Source organism: Dromiciops gliroides, chromosome 1 (genome assembly GCF_019393635.1).
Source record: "Dromiciops gliroides isolate mDroGli1 chromosome 1, mDroGli1.pri, whole genome shotgun sequence".
Classification (NCBI taxonomy): Eukaryota; Metazoa; Chordata; class Mammalia; order Microbiotheria; family Microbiotheriidae; genus Dromiciops; species Dromiciops gliroides.
The window spans coordinates 76,534,043-76,556,643 of record NC_057861.1 but is presented as its reverse complement, the minus strand read 5'-3'; the positions used below and the strand labels follow the sequence as shown (position 1 = coordinate 76,556,643).

General features: G+C 44.9%; 1 protein-coding gene and 1 long non-coding RNA gene across 3 annotated transcripts in view; one reads left to right on the top strand and one right to left on the bottom strand.

The window, feature by feature from the left end:
* The first annotated feature begins 11,842 nt into the window (after positions 1-11,842).
* The window catches only part of LOC122736038, a 54,896-nt gene continuing 44,137 nt past the window's right edge, over positions 11,843-22,601 (top strand). The window contains exon 1 of one of the 2 annotated variants that reach the window (XR_006354159.1): positions 11,843-12,110. This is a non-coding gene — a long non-coding RNA (uncharacterized LOC122736038). The other variant, XR_006354160.1, reaches the window with a different exon arrangement.
* The window catches only part of WDR97 (WD repeat domain 97), a 61,330-nt gene continuing 51,022 nt past the window's right edge, over positions 12,294-22,601 (bottom strand). Inside the window, exons 18-23 of the mRNA XM_043978007.1 lie at positions 20,683-20,880; positions 19,864-19,985; positions 15,923-16,085; positions 14,852-14,911; positions 12,567-12,982; positions 12,294-12,502 (exon numbers count right to left, since the gene is read on the bottom strand). Coding sequence (XP_043833942.1) covers positions 12,421-12,502; positions 12,567-12,982; positions 14,852-14,911; positions 15,923-16,085; positions 19,864-19,985; positions 20,683-20,880 — 1,041 coding nt within the window. The 3' untranslated portion in view covers positions 12,294-12,420. The remainder of the gene's footprint in view (positions 12,503-12,566; positions 12,983-14,851; positions 14,912-15,922; positions 16,086-19,863; positions 19,986-20,682; positions 20,881-22,601) is intronic.

Below are 22,601 nucleotides of genomic sequence, written 5' to 3'. Positions count from 1 at the left end.
TAGTGATACAAAATAAAGCACCTTGCTCCCCAATTTGAAGGATTCTCATTCTGTAACTGGTTCTAGTCTGCTAGATTAGACCATAATGAAGAAGAATCTTTTCCCCCTTTATTAGCTGCTCAGCTAGAACTGGGATGCATTCAAAAGGTATCAGTCAGCCCAGGCCTGTCTCCTGTTTGGTCTGGTTTTTTCTTTCCTAGAATGCTCGAGTGAAAAGGCAAAGACTAATGTTTTGGTAGGGAGAGAGGCCATAGTACTTTACATCCCCACCAAGCCACAATATGACTTGGGAGCTCATGGCTCTATTTTAAGTGAAGGAGATAGAAGATGCTTACAACCTTGTAAGTTTCCAAAAGTTAAGAGAATGAGCCACCTGGAGGTCCTGGAATGAAGTCCATGATGGATTTGTTAGCCAGCCAGTCCAGCATTTAGGAATGATGTTAGGGACCCATCTCAAAGGTAGCTGAGATTCTATGCCACATTTGGCTGTAGACTTGATAAAGCAAATGCTAAGTAAAAACAATTGTTTAAACCCACTTTCTCTAAGAACTGAGGTGGTATAGAGGAGAATGTGTCTCTCAGGTGGTAGAGGAAGAAATATTTATACTCCTTTCAGTAGCTTCACAAGTGGATGGTGGCGGGGGAGGGGCTCAATTTGGAACCCTTAAGGGAAGATATAGCCAGTCTTGTTCTGGGAGAGTGATTCTGGACCTATATATAAATGCACTAAATATGAATTAATAGCCGGATAAACAAGAGATTCTTACATATTAGGCAACTTTGGCCTCATAGGTACACTTGTTTGAATGAAGCCCAAGACAAAAAGTTAACTCTGTATACTTTGCAGATTTGTAAAGATCAGTTGAAGGAATGGGAGATGGTTAGTTTTAAGAAAAGTTTTAAGTAGCTCTGGAGTATTTGAAGAGCTGCCATATCAGAAGAGGGATTAGACTTTCTGCTTAGTTCCAGAGGACAGAACTAGGAGCAGTGACAGAAAGTTCCAAAGAGATAAATTTAGGCATGACATAAGGAAAACCTTCCTAATGATAATGGACCCAAAGTTGAACGAGATACTATGAAGGTAGCAGGTTCCCCATCACTGGAGGCTTTCAAACAGAGGCTGTGTGACCAATGGTTGGGCATGATACGGGGAAAATTCTTGTTCAGTCATGAGTTGGTCTAGGTGACCTTTGAAGTCTTGTGCAATTTTGAGATTTTGTGATTTTTTTGTCTAGATGATTCACAATGTGATGTGTTAGAAAAAACACTGCATTTCGGGTCAGAATAGCTAGTTTTGAGTCCTGTCTCTTATCCTAGGATCTTGGGCAAGTCACTTCCTTTTGGAGGGGGCAGAGGTGTTAAATTTCTTTCCGGGGCCTCAGTTTTCTTTTAAGGTCCTTTCCAGGATTGAATCTATGATCATGCTAAGCACCTCTTTTTCATTTTTTGGTGCCAACATGGAGAGACACAGTAAATGGCCCCCTAGCCACAGTTCTCTGAGGCCTAATTCCTTCCCCTTACCCCCATCCCAACCTTCAGGCCTCTGGCCCTGCTCCCAGGACACTAACTAGTCCTGGTCCAGGGTAAGGTAGGGTTGAAGTCAGTTTCCCAGTGGGTCTGTGCCAGGTAAAACATCCTCTCTTTATTCCATTGTTGGTCCTGTCTGCCTATACCTACAGTGGGTCTTGGGTCCAGAGTCTCTTGTGACTGGAACAGCTGTGGCTTGAGGTTTTGCTGATGGCTAGGTCAGGACAGGACAGTTGGCAGTCGTGTCTGTCCACAATGAAGTTCCCTATGAGTGGCCAAGCCAGGCCAAATTGAGCTGAGTCTGGCCAGGGACTGATCTGTGGCTTGGTTGGGAGTAGGGGTGGGGGTAGTCACAGGCCTGAATGGGCTCAGCGATAGTTCTCCGGTCGGGCAAGTTTGGGTAGGAAATAACGTTGCAAGGAGTCCTCCAGGATCAAGGGAGGTAGCGGACGGGATGGAGGTGGCCAGGCTGGTGGGAAGGGAATCGGTTCCACTCGGGGCAGGGGGAGCTTCAGTGAACGAGAAATGGTACTCATGCGATATCGAGTCCTCTGGAAATTTGCCACCCCAGGAGCTAGGGGAGAAAGCACATAGTAAGGGGGAAGGAGGAAGATTGATGAAGATCTGAGGGTCTGGGAAGAGGATCCAGGAACTAGGAGATTCAAATTTGGGGGTAAAAGGAGTATGATGAGGGTGCCAGGAGACAGGGTTGGAGAGGGTCAGGCAGAGGGGAGCAGGATAAGGGGGGGCAGTGTCAAGGTTGGGTAGGTTACTAGGGTCAGGATTGTTTGTCAGGGCTAGGGAATAGGGTATGAGAGAAAAGACAGGTAAAGAATCTGACTCCCAGACACCCATGCCCTTTACCTGCCCACTCCACCCCCCACTTACCATCCAGGGCTGTCAGGGAACCATCACGCTCCTGAAGTCGAAGGATCTTTCGTCCTTGAGTGTAACTGGTAGAAATGGAAGCCAACATGAATCTGGCCCAGCCCTCACACCTCCCATATAGTACCATCTCTTTCATTGGCTTCCCCACTGCCAGTTTTACTGATCACTTAGCCCTATTCCTTCATTGAAACTCTATCATCTTCTGCAGGACCAATCCCTTTGCTAATGCCTTTCCTCCCTTTGCTTTAAAACCACCTCCTATAGTTTTGTCCCTTTTAGTCCCACACCACCTCATCTTTTTTTTAAATGCTTTTTTATTTTTTATTAATTTTTTAAAATGAGGCAATTGGGGTTAAGTGACTTGTCCAGGGTCACACAGCTAGTAAGTGTTAAGTGTCTGAGGCCGGATTTGAACTCAGGTCCTCCTGACTCCAGGGCCGGTGCTTTATCCGCCGCGCCACCTAGCTGCCCCCACACCCCCCTCCTCTTACTTTTATTTTGTTTTGTCAACCCTCACCCTCCAGTTGTCCAAGGTAAGGATTGTACATCTTTGACCTTGCACAATATTAGGTACATTGGGTTTAGAATTTTGCACTGGGGGGTGGCTAGGTGGCGCAGTGGATAAAGCACCAGCCCTGGATTCAGGAGTACCTGAGTTCAAATCTGACCTCGGACGCTTGACACTTACTAGCTGTGTGACCCTGGGCAAATCACTTAACCCCCATTGCCCTGCAAAAAATAATAATAAAAAAAAGAATTTTGTACTGGGAAAGATCTTAGAATTCATTTAAGGAAAATGGAAAGAACTACCAAAATTGAAAGGGCTAAACAACCTCAAAGAAGAGATATACCCCCCTATTCCTTTAGATGGAGGTGAGGGTGCATGGATATAGAAACTTTTGCACCTGCCCTTGCCCCAGATTTTTGTCAGATTTTTTTTCCCAGTGTTTTGATGTTCGGTTAATTTTTCAATTAACTTCTTTTTCCAATTTTCTTGGTTTTTTTTAAGTTTCTGTTATAAAGGGTGACTGGAAGTTGGGAAGGGAAATAGGAGGGAATTTAGGTGATGTAAAAAACAAAAGATATTTATAAAAATTCACTTTTAAAAATCATTTAGTCCAATCCCTTCACTCTCCACATGAGGACACTGGATCTCAGAGAGAGGAAGTGTTTTAGCCATGGTCACACAGTGGTAGAACCAGGATTCCAATCCAGATTCAATGACTCCAAATCCAGGAGTCTTTCTACTCTGCCATACTTCTTCTCATGTCATGGGAAGAACAGGGAATTCTCTCATTGGGGTAGCTAATCATGATTTGGATGTCTGTGCATAAGTGCTTAGTGTAGGTGATAAAGGGACATGATATTGTACAATGGAAAGACTGACCAATGAAAGTCTAGTCCTTAAAGGCATTTGTGGATACATACAGAGAATGGACAATATTCACTGCCTGGTTTTGATCCAACATGTAGAGGCTTGGGGAGTCTTCTTTCAGCCATAAGCAACTGGGGGGGGCGGAGTTATGATGTGGTAATAAGGAGTTTTCTCATTGGCTGAGGAGCCAGAAATTAATTCTCATACAAAAGATTTGAAGAGACAATCTCTTACTATCTTCCCTAGAAGCTATCATGTAAAGAGGATTGCTGTCAACCACTGGCTGAAGGGGTGGAACAGGCTGCTCCATCTCCCATCTTGCTGCCATGTGTCCCTAAATACATGGTGCCTGTATATTTTTAGTGTATTCTTTCCTTATCTTAGGTGAATGAGTATCTGTGAAGATTAGCTTATTGTTGGACTAGCTGAGAGAAGTGACTTCATGTCTGACCACTGACTGACCAACCTACCTACTGGGAAATCCTATGTACTCAATACTAGTTCAGTCAGCTACATGTTAAGCAAGGAATGCAAAGCTCTACCAATCATATTCAGTTTAGAAAACTTCATCTAATCCAGATATTCAAGGTTGGCAAACTTTCTGCTATGAGCCTGGGGTACCTCAGAAGTTTTCTGGGGGAACTCAGGGAACCTCCTCCTTAAGAAGCTAAACCAAAGGACACACATAGACACCCTTAAAGAAGCCTCCCCCACCCCTCCTGAGATAATCCTAATTAGGTGTGGCTGCTGCCTGAATGGTGCCAAGGGGACAGAGAATAACTCCAGAAGTCCTCTCATTCAAATCTTCACTCAAGTTTTCCCCACCCACAGAGGGAATTTTCCATTGTCACATGGTGATCACCCCCTCTCCCAACTTCTCAGAGCCCACCCCCAATAAGGGCTCAGGTGAGCACCTCATCTATGATCTATAAAACCTATGGACTTTCTCCTGCTTGAGGAGATTGGTGTCTCAGAGAACCAAGTCTCAGACCCATCTCCGGTGAGAAAAGTCCAAGGCCTTCTCTCTTGGTTTCCTTTCTCTAGCACCTAAATGAAATTTTATTTTAATTGGATTTGTGTGCGAGAGGGTATAATTCTTTTTCTTTTTCCTTTTTGGTGAGGCAATTGGGGTTAAGTGACTTGCCCAGGGTCACACAGCTAGTGTTAAGTGTCTGAGGCTGGATTTGAATTCAGGTCCTGCTGATTCCAGGGCTGGTGCTCTATCCACTGCGCCACTTAGCTGCCCCGGTATAATTCTTTAAAGAGGAATTCCTAAGGACCCTCACACCAACCATTTCCCCCATGACACTTTCCTAATCACTATACCTTTGTGATCAGTAAAGTGGGGAGGAGAGAGTGTCAAAGTCCAGGCCATTCACTCATTGACTGTCCCTAAGGTCCCCCTTCCCTTGGTCCCTGTGGATCTGACCAGCAATAACAATAGGATATGATGGCAGAGATCCAGAGATCTGAAACCTAGGTCAGGGTACACATCCCCCCATATGCCCAACACCAGGTCTGTGACTGTCCATGAGACTGTGGGCCTGGAAAGTTTTAGGCTTGCATGTCTGTGAGTTATCAATTATTTGACTTAGGATCTTTTGAATGATTGAATTCCTTCTTAAGTACCTCACCCACGATCTCCTCACAATTAGTGTCAGAAGTTCTATTGGTTCTGTTGGATATGGTTCGTGATCCTGCCTCTCTGGATCAGGTTGGGAAGAATCCCCATGGGAAAAGGTGGCAGAGTTCCTGGGGAAGTGCTATCAAGGGAGCTCAACAGTTGAGGGAATTATTCCCCCAAGATCTTAAAGGATTTCACTTCTTGGGTTCAGTGCGAGGGAGAAGTTAAAACCAATCCGAGGGAAGCAAAACATTTACTCCCGTGGTAATTGTTCACTATTATGGAGAAGACAGGAAAGCCCTAGGAGAAATACAAACCGCTGCTCTCATACCTGAAATGACTCAAAGGGGGCGTTGTAAAAAGGGAACTGAGGTTAGACCGCATACAGCGGCGGAAAGTATAGAGATGGAGAACAGGATAATGGTTAATGAATTCGGGTGGAGCTCACGGTTGTCCCCTAGGTTACCCCAAAATTCCTGGCTTTGTGGGAGGGACCGAGAGCGGGGATTGTCAGTAGCTCTCCTTTCAAATACTATGGCCACCCTCCATTGATGGTCAGACCTCAGACCAATGCCTATGGAATTCTGAATGGACCAAGTACTTCCCACGGCCAGTCCCCCTTAAGCAGCAAATTCCCTCGGAGACAGTTAGCAGGCTACATTGAGCATGTTATTCTGTCATGCCTATACGTCAGACTGCTGGCCTCCATCGACCTGCCCAAAGATAGCGCTTCACCGACATTCATCTCCTAAGTATGCAAGCCGGAAGAGACCTTAGCAGTACATTGGAAATATTTTTTGCCAGAAGTCACGGAATGGGAGTTGAGATGGTGGAAAGCGGGGAGGGGGGAAAGAGGGGAAGAGGGGAAGGAGGGGAAAGGCAAGGAAACCCCCCCCAAAAAAGGAAGGGGAAAACCCCAAGCTCTTTGTATTTCGCGCCCCCACCCCCAGCCCCTTCTAGGAAGTCTAGTTTCTTGTGGCCATCTTTAGATCAAAGCATTCCTCGAAAAGATATATAGATGGGATCCTAAATCAGATCTTATTATATAGCAAAAATGTCAGAACAGAGAAGAAAAGTGAAGTTCTGGGCAAAAGCACTTGAAATCCCCAAGGACAGCCAGTTCCTGAGACTAAGTTGTGTGTGTGTGTTAGAGGGAAGCGGAGAAGGGGAGAGGGGAGAAATCTAAAGGAGAGGTGGGTGGACTGAATGCACCCCGATCTCGTTCCAGCCACCCCCTTCTCCTCACCGCCTCCCAGAATCTTCCAAAATTCAGTGAACTGGAGGGAAGATTCTCTTTGTGATAGGCTTGTCTGCAAATGCATTCTTTTCTGTGCTCTCAAAGGACAGAACTAGAGCCAATTTACTTTCATTTGGCAAAAAAGAAAAAAAAAGGCAGTACACCCCTGTCCTACTCTACAGATACTGAACAGTCCCACTATTTGTCACCTGTGGGTAGAGTAAAAGGAGTCCAAAGCCTCCTTCCCTCTTGGGGTTACAGCCTTTCATGACATAGATAACATTGTGCTGATGGTCCAATTGGAACAAGAGGCGGAGTAAGTAAAGACGGACCTCTTAAGTTTGAAAGGGGATGGCTGGGCTGAGCTAAAATTGACAGGAATATTTAGTTCCTGTCGGCAGCACATTTCTCACTTTGGTCTTTTGCTCCAACCTTTGTATCCAGTGTCTGCTTCAGTCAAGCAAGGACTCTTCCTGGGGATCTGAAGAGCAACGTGCACTTGAAATAAGTCCAAGAGGCAATTAAACAAACCTTACTGCTGGGATGTGGTCATGCCCAGGACTACACTGAATTACAAGTGTCAGTCACCAATGACATAGTTAATTGGAGACTATGAAGGTCCCAGGGATTCTAGACTTGAACTCTAACAGGGGCTATGTCAAACTATACACCTTTTGAAAAGCAGCTCTTAGCTTGCCACTGGACTCTAGTAGAGATTGAGGGACTTACAGGGAGCCTGCTTGTAGTCCTATGACCAGAGATAACCAGCCTTCAGCATACTGAGTGACTACAAGCAGCAGTCATCGTTCAATCTCTCAAGACTCCCCTCTGCTGGAGGTTTGGATATCCAGATTGGAACCTCATTTCGTACTGCCCTTATCCAGGAATAGGAGGGAGAACAAAATGTCACAAAGGTACCTGGCGCCAGCTTCCCTTGGGGAAGGAAGGAGACGATTTTCTCAGGTCTCCACATTACCCTTCACATCACCCTTCCCCAGCAAGGTCATAGGAAGGCTCTATTTGATTTCCTCCTCTACCTATTTGGAATTCCCACAATTAGAATAAGGTGATAAAGTTTAGTGTAAACACCCCAAGTGTGATAAATGGGTGTCCATAGATATCATAGCACCAGGTACGAGGGACACACTACAAACAAGTGTGGTTTGAAGAAGGGAAGATAAATTATAACTTAGTGTGTCCAGAAAATGTAGGAAAGAAGGGGAAGATTTGGGAAAACCTAAGGTATACTTCTAGGCTACTCCAGATCCTCTTACCCATCATTCACAATTGAACCATTGAACCATCATCTTATTATCATTATTATCATGACATGGGAGACACTGGCAAAGCATGGTGTGCCCATATCAAAATGGAGCTGTGCTCTATAAGTGAAGCAAAATTGTAGGAGTGCAAAAGAAACATGAGATAACACAAATTTAGACATCTCCAATTGAAATGTTCACATGGATTATTTGTGCCTGACCTGTGGTAGAGCCTTTCAAGCTCATATTGGTCTGATCAGCCACAGGTGGACACACTGTACCTTGACTCCAATATAGTGATGTCATTTTTGTCTTCTTTGAGAATGAAGGACAAAATCCAACAAACCAACCATCATCATAATATTGGAGGGACGGTAAGTACACCAGATAGAAACTTGTTTGTGATAGTATTAGAAGTCACAACCTCTCAGAGTTATCTTTAGAGTCTTAAAATGAGAAGTAGTCAGCCACCCTCTGGTAACCCAAACTTCCAGTCCAGTCCAAGTTAGAAGAGTGAACCCAGAGGGTGTGCTACAATTATACTGAAAGGCAGCTGATATATGGAAATCACTGAGATGTGCAGAGATGTATCTAAAGACTAGAATATGATAGTATGTGGTAGGCTCTGTCCCAAAGGAATAGGAAAGATAAAAGAGGTGAATGTCAGAGTGGCCTTGTATGTCCAGAAGGAGGAGAGATTAGATTTGCTTTGTTTGGAAGAACTAGGAACAATGTGCAGAAGACACAGGGAGGCAGATTCTAAAAATTTTAAATAAAATTAAAAAGAATGGGTTGTTTTGATAGATAATGAGCTTCCCATCACTGAAGGTGCTCCAGCAGAGGCTGGATGACCTTTGCAGGGAGATGCTTTAGAGAGATGCTCCTATTCAGATTTATTTTAATTGAATTGCTTGAGTTCTTAAGGGGGGTGGTGGGGGGGAAGGAGAAAGAGAATTTGGAACACAGTTTTAAAAATCGATGTGAAAATGTGTTTGTACATGTAACTTGGGGAAAATTCTAAATAAATAAACAGATATATTTTGGACTAGATGTCCTATAGGCACCTCAAAGATGACATGTCCAAAGCAGAATTTATTCTCTCTCCTGTCCCCAAAACTCAAATCCTTCTTCCCAACTGTACTGAACTATTACTTCCCTCCAAATCACCCAAGTTCACAACCTCAGTGTCATCCTCAAATTGTCACTCTAACAGATCCTTCATATCCAATCAGTTGCACAACACTTTGCACATAAGACCCCTGTCCTGGGTCTACTAAGAATCCCAGGTCGGGGGCAGCTAGATGTCACAGTGGTAAAGCACGGGCCCTGGACTCAGGAGTACCTGAGTTCAGGTCCGGCCTCCAACACTTGACACTTACTAGCTGTGTGACCCTGGGCAAGTCACTTAACCCTCATTGCCCCACCAAAAAAACAAACAAACAAACAAACAAAAAAAAAGAATCCCAGGTCAAATAGGAAGGGAGGGCAGAACTCAGAGACAGTATCTTTCTCAATAGAACTTCAGTTATTTGGACCTCTTGGGCACAGAGATAATATACAAAACTTGGAATTTCTGATAGGTAGTCTGGGCTCCCAGTAAGTTCCAGTTTAGAAATGCAGCTCATACCTCTGAAGGTGAGGATAGTGGTGATAAGAGTGATACCAGCTCAGGTCTAGGTATAGAAAGGTCAAATCACAAAGGATCCAGGACCATTCTAACTGTGATCAAGCTAACTTATGATGTTACAGGAGAAATGGTCACTTTTAAAATGCAGCTTCTAAGGTGTTCTCATAAAAAAAAAAACATATGAAATTTCCCAAAGCAACAAGTTACACATACATATCATACTAAAAAAAATCTAGAATCCCTTATTTACAATGCCAACTATAGGCCAAATAGAAGATCATGAAGTTTAGGGTGTATATTTGTAGAACCCTAGAGTACCTCAAAGTGATTTTGCAGGGAGTAGAAAAATTTTGGCTTGAGGAAGGAATATCAATGTCTGACCCCTCAGAAATATTGCCATAAATACTCAGTGGGCTGGAACAAAGTTGTTCTGGCATGTAGGCTTTACCTCAAAGTTCTCATTCACCCCACATACCCACTCCATTGCCAAATCTTGTTTATATAACCTTTAAAGAAAATTATATACACACACATACGTGTGTGTGCACTTGTATATCTCCTTCTCTCCATCCACACAGCTACAACAGTGCGGAACCTTATCACTAATCGTCTGGACTACTGCAATAGACTTCTAACTTTTCTCCCTGCCTTCTCTCTCCCAACTCCAATGCACCTACCATTCAGCTGCCAAGGTGATTTTCCCAAAGCATAAACCCACTTCTCAATGAGTTCCAGTGGCTCCCTATTACCTACAGGATCAAATATAAAGCTCTCCATTACCTGGCTTCTTCATATTTTTCCAGTCTGTTTACACTTTACTCCCTTTCATACACTCTGAAATCCAGCTTCATTAGACTGCTTAATGCTACTTGAACATGTCTCTGACTCTCTCTGTCTCTGTCTATCTCTCTCCAACCTCTATGACTTTATACTGGCCATTCTCTATGCCTGGGATGCTCTGTCCCATCACCTCTGGTTCTTAGTTTCCTTTTTAATACTTCTTTTAATACTCAGCTCAAATCCACCTTCTGCCATTCCCTCTAGTTGTTAGGACCTTTCCTTCTGAGATTACCTTCCATCTACTCTGTATATATCTTTTATGTATCTAGTCATTTACATGTTGGTCCTCCAATTAGAATTCAAGGTTCTTGAAGTCAAGGACTATTCTTACCTTTCGTTAGACAGCCAAGTGTTCCAATGGATAGAGCACTGGACCTGGCCTCAGGAAGACCTGAGTTCAAATCCATCCTCAGATACTTACTAGCTGTATAACTCAGGGCGAGACACTTAACCTCTGTCTGCCTCAGTTTCCTGAATTGTAAAGGGGTGTGTGTAATAATAGCACCTACCTTGCCGAGTTGTGAGGATTAAATGAGATGATCAATGAATAAAGTGTTTTGTATACCTCAAAGAGCTATATAGATGCTAACTACTATCATTTAGCTGTTAATGTATCTGCAGTACTTAGCACAGTGCCTTGAACATAATAAATAAATGTTTGCTGATTTGACCTGGCTTAGTGGCTTATGCCACCAAAGAGCTCAAGCCTGAGGAGCCACTTGATCTCTTGAGTTAGTATAAACACTGTCCCTATGGGACTCGAAACTGTCCTTGGATAGAAGTAAAAAATGTTTCCTTTGGAGAAGAGAACACTTAGGGCATATGTAATCACTCCAAGTATTTGAAAGGCTGTGAGTGGAAAGCGTTTTTTCTTGACCCTAGTGAGTAAAACTAGGAGCAACGGGTGGAAGTTATAGAGAATCAAATTTCAGACCGATGTCAAGAAAAGCTTCCTAAACCACATTAGAGTGTCCTAACAGTTCTAAATAAATAGGTGATGTAGAAGGGGGCAGCTAGGTATTCAGGAGGACCTGACTTCAAATCTGGCCTCAAAACAAAAAACAAACATACATACCAAATGGTCTGGAAGGAATTTCCAAGAGTTTATCAAAAAATTAAGCCAGTGGGAAAGACAAAAAATTAAACAAACAAACAAATCTGGCCTCAGACACTTGACACTTACTGGCTGTGTGACCCTGGGCAAGTCACTTAACCCTAATTGCCTCACTTAAAAAAAGAAAGAAGAAAATAGGTGATGTAGATAGGGCCAGGAATCAGGAAAACCTGAGTCCAAATCCTGCTTAGCTGTGTGACCCTGGACAATTCACTTAACCTCTTTGCCAGCTTCCTCAACTGGAAAATGGGGACAGTAATAGTACCTGCCTCCCAGGCTTGTGGTGAAGATCAAATGAGAGAATATTTGTAAAGCACTTAGCACAGAGCTCAGCATATAGTAGTTGCTTAGTAAGTGCTTGGTCCCATTCTTTCCCCTGCCCCCAAATGTAAGGGGCTGCCTCATCAGAGGGGGAGTTCCTTGTCACTGGAGGGGAGTGAGGGGTTGAAGGTGAGGTTGTATCTGTCAGAAGTGATATGGAGGGATTCCTGCCTGAACTGGGAGGTTAGAAATGCTATATGATTCCTCAGATCCCCTCCCCAACAGCCTCCAGCTTTCTGATTCTGCGCCTCTATGGGAAGATGATCAAAAGAGCAGGATGCTTGCTCACTGATAGGTGGGTAACACGGCTCCCCGAGGCTGCATGACAATGGTGTTGGGCTGGGCATGGCGCATCGCTGCACGCATCCTGTCTCGTTCCATTTGAGCTTGGAGCTGCTGCTCACAGAAGAAGTTGAGAGCATCAATAGGTGTGACCTCAATCTCGATCTCCACAATCGGAGCCTTAGAGATTGGGGACTCCACTGTCGGGTATTCGTAATCTAGAAACGACAGCCAGCCTGCCGTTATGGAGGCCGGAGCCGAGTAGCAGGAGTGCAAATTCTTTTCAAAGGTTTGGTGCCAGTGGGGCTCAGACACCGTCCTTCTCAGGAGAGAAGGCTGGCTGAAAGAAATGAATTTATAGGAAGGCGGGGAGATAGCCCTAGACTCTGGGGGCGTTGGGATTTCGGGGCTGAAACCCAAACGAAGAAAAGAGGGGGAGGGGGGCACTGTGGTGGGTAAATCGGGAGAAAGCTTGAGGGATTGCTGAGGAGAAAGTGTGGGAGAATGCTCAGGGGAATGCATGGGAGAAAGCTCGGGGGAATGCTTGGGAGAAAGCTTGGGGGAATGCTTGGGAGAAAGCTTGAGGGATTGCTGAGGAGAAAGCTTGAGGGAATGCCTGGGAGAAAGCTTGAGAGAATGCCTGGGAGAAATCTTGGGGGAATGCATGGGAGAAATCTTGGGGGAATGCTTGGGAGAAAGCTTGGGGGAATGCTTGGGAGAAAGCTTGGGGGGAAGCTGGGATCTGAATTGTAAAACGGTCCTGTCCTTTGTAGAGGGGGTAGGAGTGGGAGGTTGTGGGAACTTGAATTGGGGGAGTTCAGTCATGGTTGTAGGCAAGACCGGAGAGGTTTCCCGACTTTGCTGCTCCTTGGGACTCGTAGAAATCTGTTGGGGGAAAGGCAAGCACTTCAAGTGGAAGGGAGCACATCGTTAAAGGGAGGAAAGGACAGAGAGCCCAGGGAGGAGGGATGGAGGGAGAGCCCAGGGGGCCAGAGAAAGCAGAGAGATAGCAAGACTGGAGAATTATGAATACAGAGGGTAAGAAATGAAGCATTGAGAACTTGGAGGTAGGAGACTAAAGGGAAGCTACAGAGGCAGGGTAAAGGAATGCTGAGAAGATGGAGTCAGGGTCATTGGGGATTTGGGGGAAGGGAAGGGCAGGAGGACACATGGGGAAAGGGCATTAGGGGCAGGGGGACTGGGATGGAGGATTAGGGGAATAGGGAAAGTGGAAAGGAGATTGAGGAACAGGGGCAGTAACACTGGGAGTACAAAAGTAGGGAGCTCAAAACTGGTAGCTGAGGGATGGGTAGGGAATTGAGAATTCGGGGGTAAGGGGAATAGAAAATTGGAGGGGCATAGAAGCAGGAATGGGAATGGGAACAGAGGGGACCAGAGATAAGGGGTAGTCACATTCAGGCTACAATTTCAAGGCTACAAAGGGTATGGCGGGATTGAGGATATAGAGGCAATGGAGGTGGAGAGGGAAATTGCATAATGTAGGCACAACACTGGATGGATAAAACCTTGTGGGCCTGGGACTTAGAAAACTGAGACTATAATGGCAAGAGGTGGAGAATTGGGGGATATACCGAGGGTGTGGGAACACTAGGGGCACAGGGATAAGAATACTGAGTTATTAGGGGCCCTTGGGCACGGAGTGTTGCCATTTGGAGTATCCAGTCAGATAGAGAAGGAAGGAGGAGGAGGGATTGAGGATATAGTGGTAGGGAACAATGGAACAAATGGAGATACTGGGATATGAGGATGGAGAATCTGGGGAACGGGGAAGAGAATAGCATACTGAGATACAGGGACAGGGAAATGGAGGAATTTGGGGTCTAAGAACTAGAGCCTGGGAGTTGAGGGCACAAGGTCACAGAAATAGAGGGTTGGAGGTATGGAGGCAGGGAAGAGGCTAATTGGGACAACAGGGTATGAGGGTGGGGCATTGGGGGTTCAGAGACAAGAGAATAGAAATAATGGAGACACTGGGGTGGGGGAATGGAGAGTTAGGGAAATGAGGGAAGAGGATACAGGGACAGGGAGATGAAGGGTGTGGAGCCTAGGAAACCAGGGATGTGAGATTAAGGACACAAGAGCAGGGAAATGGTGGATTTGGAGTATGGGTAAAGGGGAGAGGGAAATGGAAGCATGGGGTAGGGAACACAATTAGAGGTATGGAGGCAGGGAGATGGCAACATTGTAGTTTAGGGGCAGGAAAACTGGGTTCTGAGGCTGGTGGATGGAGTCATTGGGGTTACAATGGCAAGGTGATGAGAGAATAGGGGGCATAGGGATAGGAGGATAATGATTAGAAGCACCAGGCAGGAGGGTTAGAAGCCAGGAAGGGGGGGGTGTCAGGGGATTAGGGGCCGGTGAGTGGATTAGAAGCAATGGAGAAGAAGGCTGAGGAATTGGTGCACAAAGGTAGAGAGATGGAAATATTGGGAGCACAGGGATAGGGAATTAGAGATTTGTGGAGTTGGGGGAAGATGAATGGAGACACTGGGGATATGGACACAAGAAGATGGTTAGATGAAAGGAGAGGAATGCATTTTATGAAAAGGGATAAGGAGATGGAGAATTAGGGCCTAAAGCAAGAAAGTAAAGACATTGAGGGGAACCAGGAGCAAAGGGGTGGTGGGGATTGGGGGTAGAGGAAGGGAGATGGGGAGGGGATGAGCCAGGGTGGGGTATGTTTCTTGTAAGGAAGGGGTAGTGGAAGGAGGTTGAGGAGAGGGTGATACATACATATTGCTTTATGTCCTCCTCCCAAGTTTTAGGCACTAGGAAGTTCTGCTTCAGGTGGTTCTAAAGAAAGGGTGGCAGGTCAGAAGGGTTGGAACTACTCATACTTCTCCACTTCTCTCCAAAAAGACTCTTTATGCCCATCAATTGGGGAATGGCTGAACAAATTGTGGTATATGATTGTGATGGAATACTATTGTGTTATAAGAAATGATGAGCAGAATGCTTTCAGAAAAACCTGGAAAGACTTACATGAACTGATGCAAAGTGAGGCGAACAGAACCAGAAAACATTGTACACAGTAACAGTAATATTGTACAAATGATCAAATGTGAATATCCCCTGCAGTACAAAGAACCAATGTAATTCTGAAGGACCTAAGATGGAAAATGTTATCCACCTTCAGAGAAAGAACTGATGGAATCTGAATGCAGATTGAAGTGTACCGTTGTTATTTTTACTTTATTTTTATTGAATTTTTGTCTGTTTTCTTTCACAACATGACTAATATGGAACTATGTTTTGTATGACTGCATGTGTATAAACTTTATCAAATTGCTTGCCTTCTCAATGATGGGGAGAGGAGGGAGAGTGGGAGATAATTTGGAACTCAAATTGTAAAAGAAGAAGAAGAAGAAGAAGAAGAAGAAGAAGAAGGTTAAAATTTGTCTTTACATGTAATTGGGAAAAATATTAAAAATTTTTAAAAAGGGGCAGCTAGGTGGCACAGTGGATAGAGCACCAGCTCTGGAGTCAGGAGGACCTGAGTTCAAATCCGGACTCAGACACTTAACACTTACTAGCTGTGTGACCCTGGGCAAGTCACTTAACCCCCAATTGCCTCACTTAAAAAAAAAAGGTAGGGACAGCTAGGTGGCACAGTGGATAAAGCACTGGCCCTGGATTCAGGAGGACCTGAGTTCAAATCAGGTATCAGACACTTGACACTTACTGTGTGACCTGGGCAAGTCACTTAACCTTCATTGCCCTGCCCCACCAAAATCATCCCTTCCAATTCCCACCACTTCCTTCCTCCCCTCTCTCCTTCCCTCTCTCCTTCCCTCCCTCACTAACCTTAAGGTTATCAATCAAAAATTCCAGTTTCTGTCCACAGCGCCCTCTCAGGGCTGCCTTGTTGGTTAAATCTTTCCCTTCTGCCCAAGTCACCATTTCCTTGAACAGGAAATTATGGGGGTCCCTCAGGCCCAAGTCTTCTAGTAGTTTCTTCAGTGCAGGTCTAGAGAGTCAAGGGGAGAACAGAATTGAAGGAGAGGGAGTGTCACCTGTAAGTATGCAATAGAATATGTCTCACCGATGTGTGAAGCTCTCACTGGTGTTTGTATACGTGTGCCTGTGTGTGTACATGATTTCATTTTTGTGTGTATGTGGTGTATGTGTTCTCACCTAAGTGTATAGTCTCACTTGTGTGTATATGGTCTCACCTATGTATGAGTATGTGATTCTTACCTGTGTGTAGGAGTCTTGCATAAGTGTGTGAGGTTTGACCAGTGTGTGTGTGTGTGTGTGTGTGTGTAGTCCACCTCTGTGTAAGGGTTTTACCTCAAATTCTGGTAAATTCAAGTGAAGCTCACTCTTCTATAGTTTGCAGACTCCATTATCTTCCTCCATTTCCACTAATCTTGGAGGTATCTCTCCCATTCCCCATGATCTTTCAGAGATCACTGATGATAGCCCAGCAATCAATCTTGTCAGTTCTTTCAAAATACTCTTGTGTGTAGTTCATTTGGACCCAATGACTTGAAGTCATCAGGGGAATCTGTGGGTTCTTTTGCTATCTCCTTACTGATCTTGGGTATCAATTCCCTATTCTCCATATTTGTTCTTTCCTTTTGAGTCAAAAGATCACTCCTTGGTAGAAGGAACAGAAGCAATATAAACATTGGCTAGCTTTTCCTTTTCTGTTTTGTCACTATGATATCCATTAGAAGCTGCATTCTTATTACTTCTTTGAACTGCCTCTCTTTATCAATATAGCTATTTGAAAACCTCCTCATTAAAGCTTGTCTTTAGCTTCCCTCACCCACTCTCAGTCATCCTGAACTTTAGTACTCCTGATACTACTTTTGTTATTGTTTTTGGTTTTATCATTTTGTTGATATCTTTTCATTTTAACATTATCTACACTTGATGTTCCTCCTGCCTTCTATCCTAGAGAGCTACTATGCCTTATAACAAAGGATTAAAAAAATAGGAAAAAATGCCACAGTTCAGTAAAACTCATTGACAAATGGAAAGAATCAGATCTTACATGCAGTATTCTACATCCATGATGTCCCATTTCTCCTAAGAAGGAACCATGTCTCTTCTATTATAGTTCTTCTTTGGAACCACGTTTGTTCATCATAATTTCATAGCATTTAGTTGCAATTATTTTTGGAGTTGTTCTTTCCAATTACATTGCTGCAGTCCTTATGCCTGGGTCTGCTAACTTCATTCAGTAACCATTCATGTCTTCCCATGCTTCTCTGAATTCATCATATGCATTGTTTCTTATAGCACAATAATATTCCATTACAACTTATTTAGTCATTCCTCAATAAATGAGCAGAAACAACTTTGTTTTTAGTTCTTTGCTACTACAAAGAGTGCTGCTATAAATATTTTGGTGTATATGAAGTCTTTCTTTTTTATTGCTAACCTCCCTGAAGTATGTGCTTAGGAGTAGAATCTCTGCATCAAGAGGTATGGACATCTAGTCATTTTCTTAGTCCATTTTGATGCTCTTCTTATGGGATTGTGTCTTACCTTTGTATTCACTGTCTGTCACCCATCCTTGCTCCCAATTTCTGTACATCTTTTTAGAATACATGTTAAGTGTGTGGGGAATGTCATTTGTATATATGTGTGGTGGGGGGAGTCTTAACAGTGTGGGACCAAAGATCTGTTCTGAGCTCTCTTGTATTCTCTCTCTCTCTCTCTCTCTCTCTCTCACTCTCTCTCTCTCTCTCTTTTTGTGGGGCAATGAGGGTTAAGTGACTTGCCCAGAGTCACACAGCTAGTAAGTGTCAAGTGTCTGAATCTGGATTTGAACTCAGGTCCTCCTGAATCCAGGGACAGTGCTTTATCCACTGCTCCACCTAGCTGCCCCTCTTGTATTTTCTTTAGATCCTCTCTCAGTAATCTCTTCAGGACCATGAGTTACATGCTCAACTCTATGTATATGACTCCTATTTCTATCGGTCACCCCATTGATCTCCAGGGTTGATTTGGCTGATTGGGCTGGCTAGGAGGGTGTCCCCTTTCTCCCTCACTGTTCCATGTGCATCCCTCCCGAAGCTTTGAGCTCAGTCAAAGAGGAAGACCTTCCCTATAGAGATGTTTTGGTCTATCTGTCAAGGGTATATGAGTAGCTGAGCTCACCTGCCAGAATATAACCCCAATCTCTCAAACTCTACTCCCTCATTTACAACTGCTTTTTGAATGCCCTGTAGACATATCTAACTCAATTATGTCTAAAACATGACTCATTATCTTCCCTCCATAATTAATCAGCAAGCACTTATTAAGCCTTTACCAAACAAAAACAAAAACAAAAACAAAACCCAAACAGTCCCAAGTCCCTTAAATCTTCCTATCCCCTAGATTTCCCTATTTTTGTCCAGGGCCTCTTCAAGTCCTCCAGATTCACCACCTCAGAATCATCTTCAGCATCTTCCTCTCACACATTCCTTATTCAATCATTTAGCAGGTCTTATTGATTTTAACTCCACATCTCTCATCTGTCCCCTTGTCTCCACTGACACAGCCACCATTCTAATTCAGCCCCATGTTCTCCTAATTAGACTCCCCACTTCCAGTCTCCCACCTCCTTCTCCAGTCCATACCTAGCACACTTGACAAAATAACCTGCCCCAAACAGTTTTAACCATGATGCCATAGAATATAGAGAGTTGTACCTGGAGACAGGAAGGCCTGAATTCAAATACAGCCTCAGACCCTTACAAGCTGTGTGTACCCCTGGGCAAGTCATTAAACCTCTCTTGGCCTCAGTTTCCTCACTTGTAATAATAGCACCTGCTTAAGAGGGTTGGTATGAGGATCAAATGAAATAATACATTTAAAGTAACTTGCAAACTATGTAAATGTTTATTGTTATTGCCTATTGCTTCTAGGATAAAATATGAATGCCTCAGCTCAGTCCTTAAAGCCCTTTAGTCTGGGCTCCAGTCTGCCTGTCCGGACTGATTTTCTACTCACTCTTCATTTTAGCCAAACTGGCCTACTTTCCTCCTGGAACTCAGCATTCAGTCTTCTAGCTTCTAAGTCTCCCCCACTTCCCCATGCGCCATCTCACACCTGGAATGCCATCCCTTCTCACCTCTGCCTTCTTAGGTTTTTCATGGTTTAGCTAATGAGCCCTGAGTTTTAGGAAGTCTTCTGGTCCCCCAGTTGACAGTGTTCTCAATGCCCTCCTCCTCCTTCTCCTCATAATTATACTGTATATAGTTACCTCTTTGCATGCTGTATCCCCAGTAGGATGTAGGCTGCCTCCCAGCAGGGAATGTTTATCAATTTTGTCTTTGCATACCCAGCACTTTGCACAGTGCCTGACACAGAACAGGTACTAAATAAATGCTTATTGAACTAAATTGTAGGGACTTACCTTTGTGTCTCACTTGTGTGAGAATTCCATTCACGAATAAGGCCATAACTAAGTGAGGTATCTTCTGTGTGTGTGTGTGTGTGTGTGTGTGTGTGTGTGTGTGGTGTCTCCATGTGGTTTCACCTGCCCTCAGGGGGTGGGTGGTGTCTCACTTGTGATTGGGTGAAGCAGGGAGGGGTGGGCTTGCTCACTTGTGTGGGGAATTCTCACCTTTTTGTGTCTCACTTGTGGGGGGAGGGCTCTCACCTATTTCTCAGCAAGGTTACCCTCATATCTCAGGAGAGATCACACCTGTGTGTGGGGGTGGATCTCACCTGTGTCCCAGGGGGTTCTCACTCTTTTCCCATGGGTGGTCCCACCTCTGTGGTGGTAGTGGGTGGGAGTATCTCACCTGCACCGAGGGGGTGAGTAGAGGAAGTAGGACATGAGTTCCAGGACCACGTCCCGTGAGCCCAGGGAAACAACCATGAGCATCTGCAGGGCTGTCATCACAAATTTCTTCTCTATCTTGTCCTGGGGACTCCAAGGTTGGGGTTGAGTCAATGTCTACACACCCAGGTTTGTCCCAGTCCTTCCACGGTTAGTCCTTGTGTTTAAGGGGCCCTAAGGGGCATTATCCTTGGGGCTAAGGGTGTCCTAGGCTTTGAAGGCAACAGGTTTTCGGAAACATGTTGGTAGTGATGGGGACTCTCCAGGGCTTTGGAGTTTCAGGTTTGGAAGGTGAGGGATCAGGGCGTGGTTCTGGGAGAGTGAGGTTGTTGAACCATTTGAGGAGCTAAGGCAGGTCCCCAAAAGAAACCCTATAGGCCATACAATGGGACAGCTAGGTGGTACAATGGATAGAGTGCTGGGCCTGGAGTCAGGCCTCAGACAGTTACTAATGATGTGACCTTGGACAACTCACTTAACCCTGTTTGCCTCAGTTTCCTCATCTATAAAATGAGCTGGAGAAAGAAATGGCAAACCATTCTAGTATCTTTGCTAAGAAAACCCCAAATGGAGTCGTGAAGAGTCAGACACGACTGAAAACGACTAAACAACAAACAACAGGCTATACCATGAGGTCAAGGGAACTGGGGGGTGCGTGGCTATATGACCAGCGCAAGGCTGGGGATATGTTGGAAGTCACTAAGGTCCACTAAGGAGGGCTCCCCTAAACAGAATGTGAATTCAGCAGCTTGGTAGGGTATGGTGAGATCTGAGGCCATACCACAAGGTTTGGGGGAGGTTCTTTGTTGAGAAGTTTCAACAGCAAGTTTTGCAGCTTCTTTCGGAAGTCTATTCCCAGCCGGGGAATCATCTCCACAAGCACCATCATAACCTGGGTGCCATCCTCCCAGCTGGCTTTCTCCAGGACTTTCAGCAGCAATGTGGCCAGACCCTCCACTGTGTAGCACTCTGGGTAATCCTTTGAAGTAGAAGCAAGAGAACAGGGGTTGAGGGAGAATTCAGGATAGGGAGGCAAGACCAGAAACCCAAGCTTGACCTTAACCCTTTGGGTCCCCAAAGACCCAGCATTCTATGTGCCCGGTCCCACTTCCAGCCAGGTTCAGCTTCAGGACACAAGGCAGGGGACAAGGAAGCCTGGGAAAAAGGATCAGCATCTGGGGAGCTAAAGAGGCATTCTCATTGGGAAAGGAATTCTGGGGTTACAGTAACCTTATACACCAACTGTGCCTTCTCACGTTTCTTCTCACGTTCCTCCTCACGTTCCTTCTCACGAAGCCTTTCAAGGAGAATAACCTCCTAGGATCACAGGGAGGGTAGTCTGTTCTAAATATTAGTAGCAGCTGCTTGATAACTTTCTCTTATCTTCTACTAGGTTCTATATTCCTGTCCTACCCTACCCTTACAAGCACTGAAACCCTTAATGCCTTCCAAATCTCCTTAGAGCAACTCTGTGAGATGGGCAGTGCACATATTATTGATTACCCCCATCCTCTGGACGGTGGAAACTGAACTAAGAGAGGGGAAATGATTTGGCTGGGGTCAAATGGCTTGGAAGTAAGTCCTAGAAAATTCTAACTTAAGTCTCTCCCAATTCTAAGCCCAAGGGTCTTTCTATCAGGGATTTCAGGAGTATTGTGGCCCTCCACTGTGCAGTACTCTGGATATGCCTTTGAAATGGTGGCAAGATAACAGAGGCTGGGGGAGGATTCAGGGGGACCAGGACCAGCAACCCAATCTTGAGCTTAGCCCTTTGGGCCCCAAAGACCCAGCACCAGTAGCTCTATGTGCCTGGGTCTCAATTTCTACCAGGTTCAGCTTCAAGACACAAGACAGGGGACATGGAAGCCTGGGAAGTTGTATTAAGATCTGGGGAGCTAGAGGCATTCTAATTGAGAAAGGAATTCTGGGATCACAGTAACCTCAGGCATCAACCGATCCTCCTCACGTTCCATCTCATGTTCCTCCTCACGTTCCTTCCCACGAAGTCTTTCAGAGACAACCTCCTAGGATCATAGGGAGGGTAGTCTGGTCTAAATATTAGTAGAAGATGCTTGATAACTTTATCTTCTACTGTGTTCTAGGTTCTTGTCCTACCCTGCCTTTACAAGCACAGAAACCCTCAATGCCTTCCAAGTCTCTATTGCTGTGAGTTTTACAAGGCACTTTTTTTAGTGCACATATTGATTACCCCCATTTTCTGGAAGATGGAAACTGAACTCAGAGAGGGGAAATGATTTGGCATGGGACAAATGGCTTGGAAGTAAGGGCTAGAACTAACCTAAGTCTCTCCCAGTTCTAGGCCCAGAGGTCTTTCCATCAGGGCCTTCAGTGGTATTGTGGCCCTCCACTGTGCAGCATTCTGGGTATATCTTTGAAGTAGTAGCAAGAGAACAGGGGCTGAGGGAGGATTCAGGGGAGCCAGGACCAGAAACCCAAGCTTGACCTTAACCCTTTGGGTCCCCAAAGACCCAGCACCAGTAATTCTGTATGCCCAGTCCCACTTCCAGGTTCAAGACACAAGGCAGGGGACAAGGAAGCCTGGGAAGTTGTATTAGCATCTAGGGAGCTAAAGAGGCATTCTCATTGGGAAAGGAATTCTGGGATCACAGTAACCTTATACATCCACTGTGCCTTCTCATGTTCCTTCTCATGTTTCTTCCCACGAAGACTTTCAGAGAG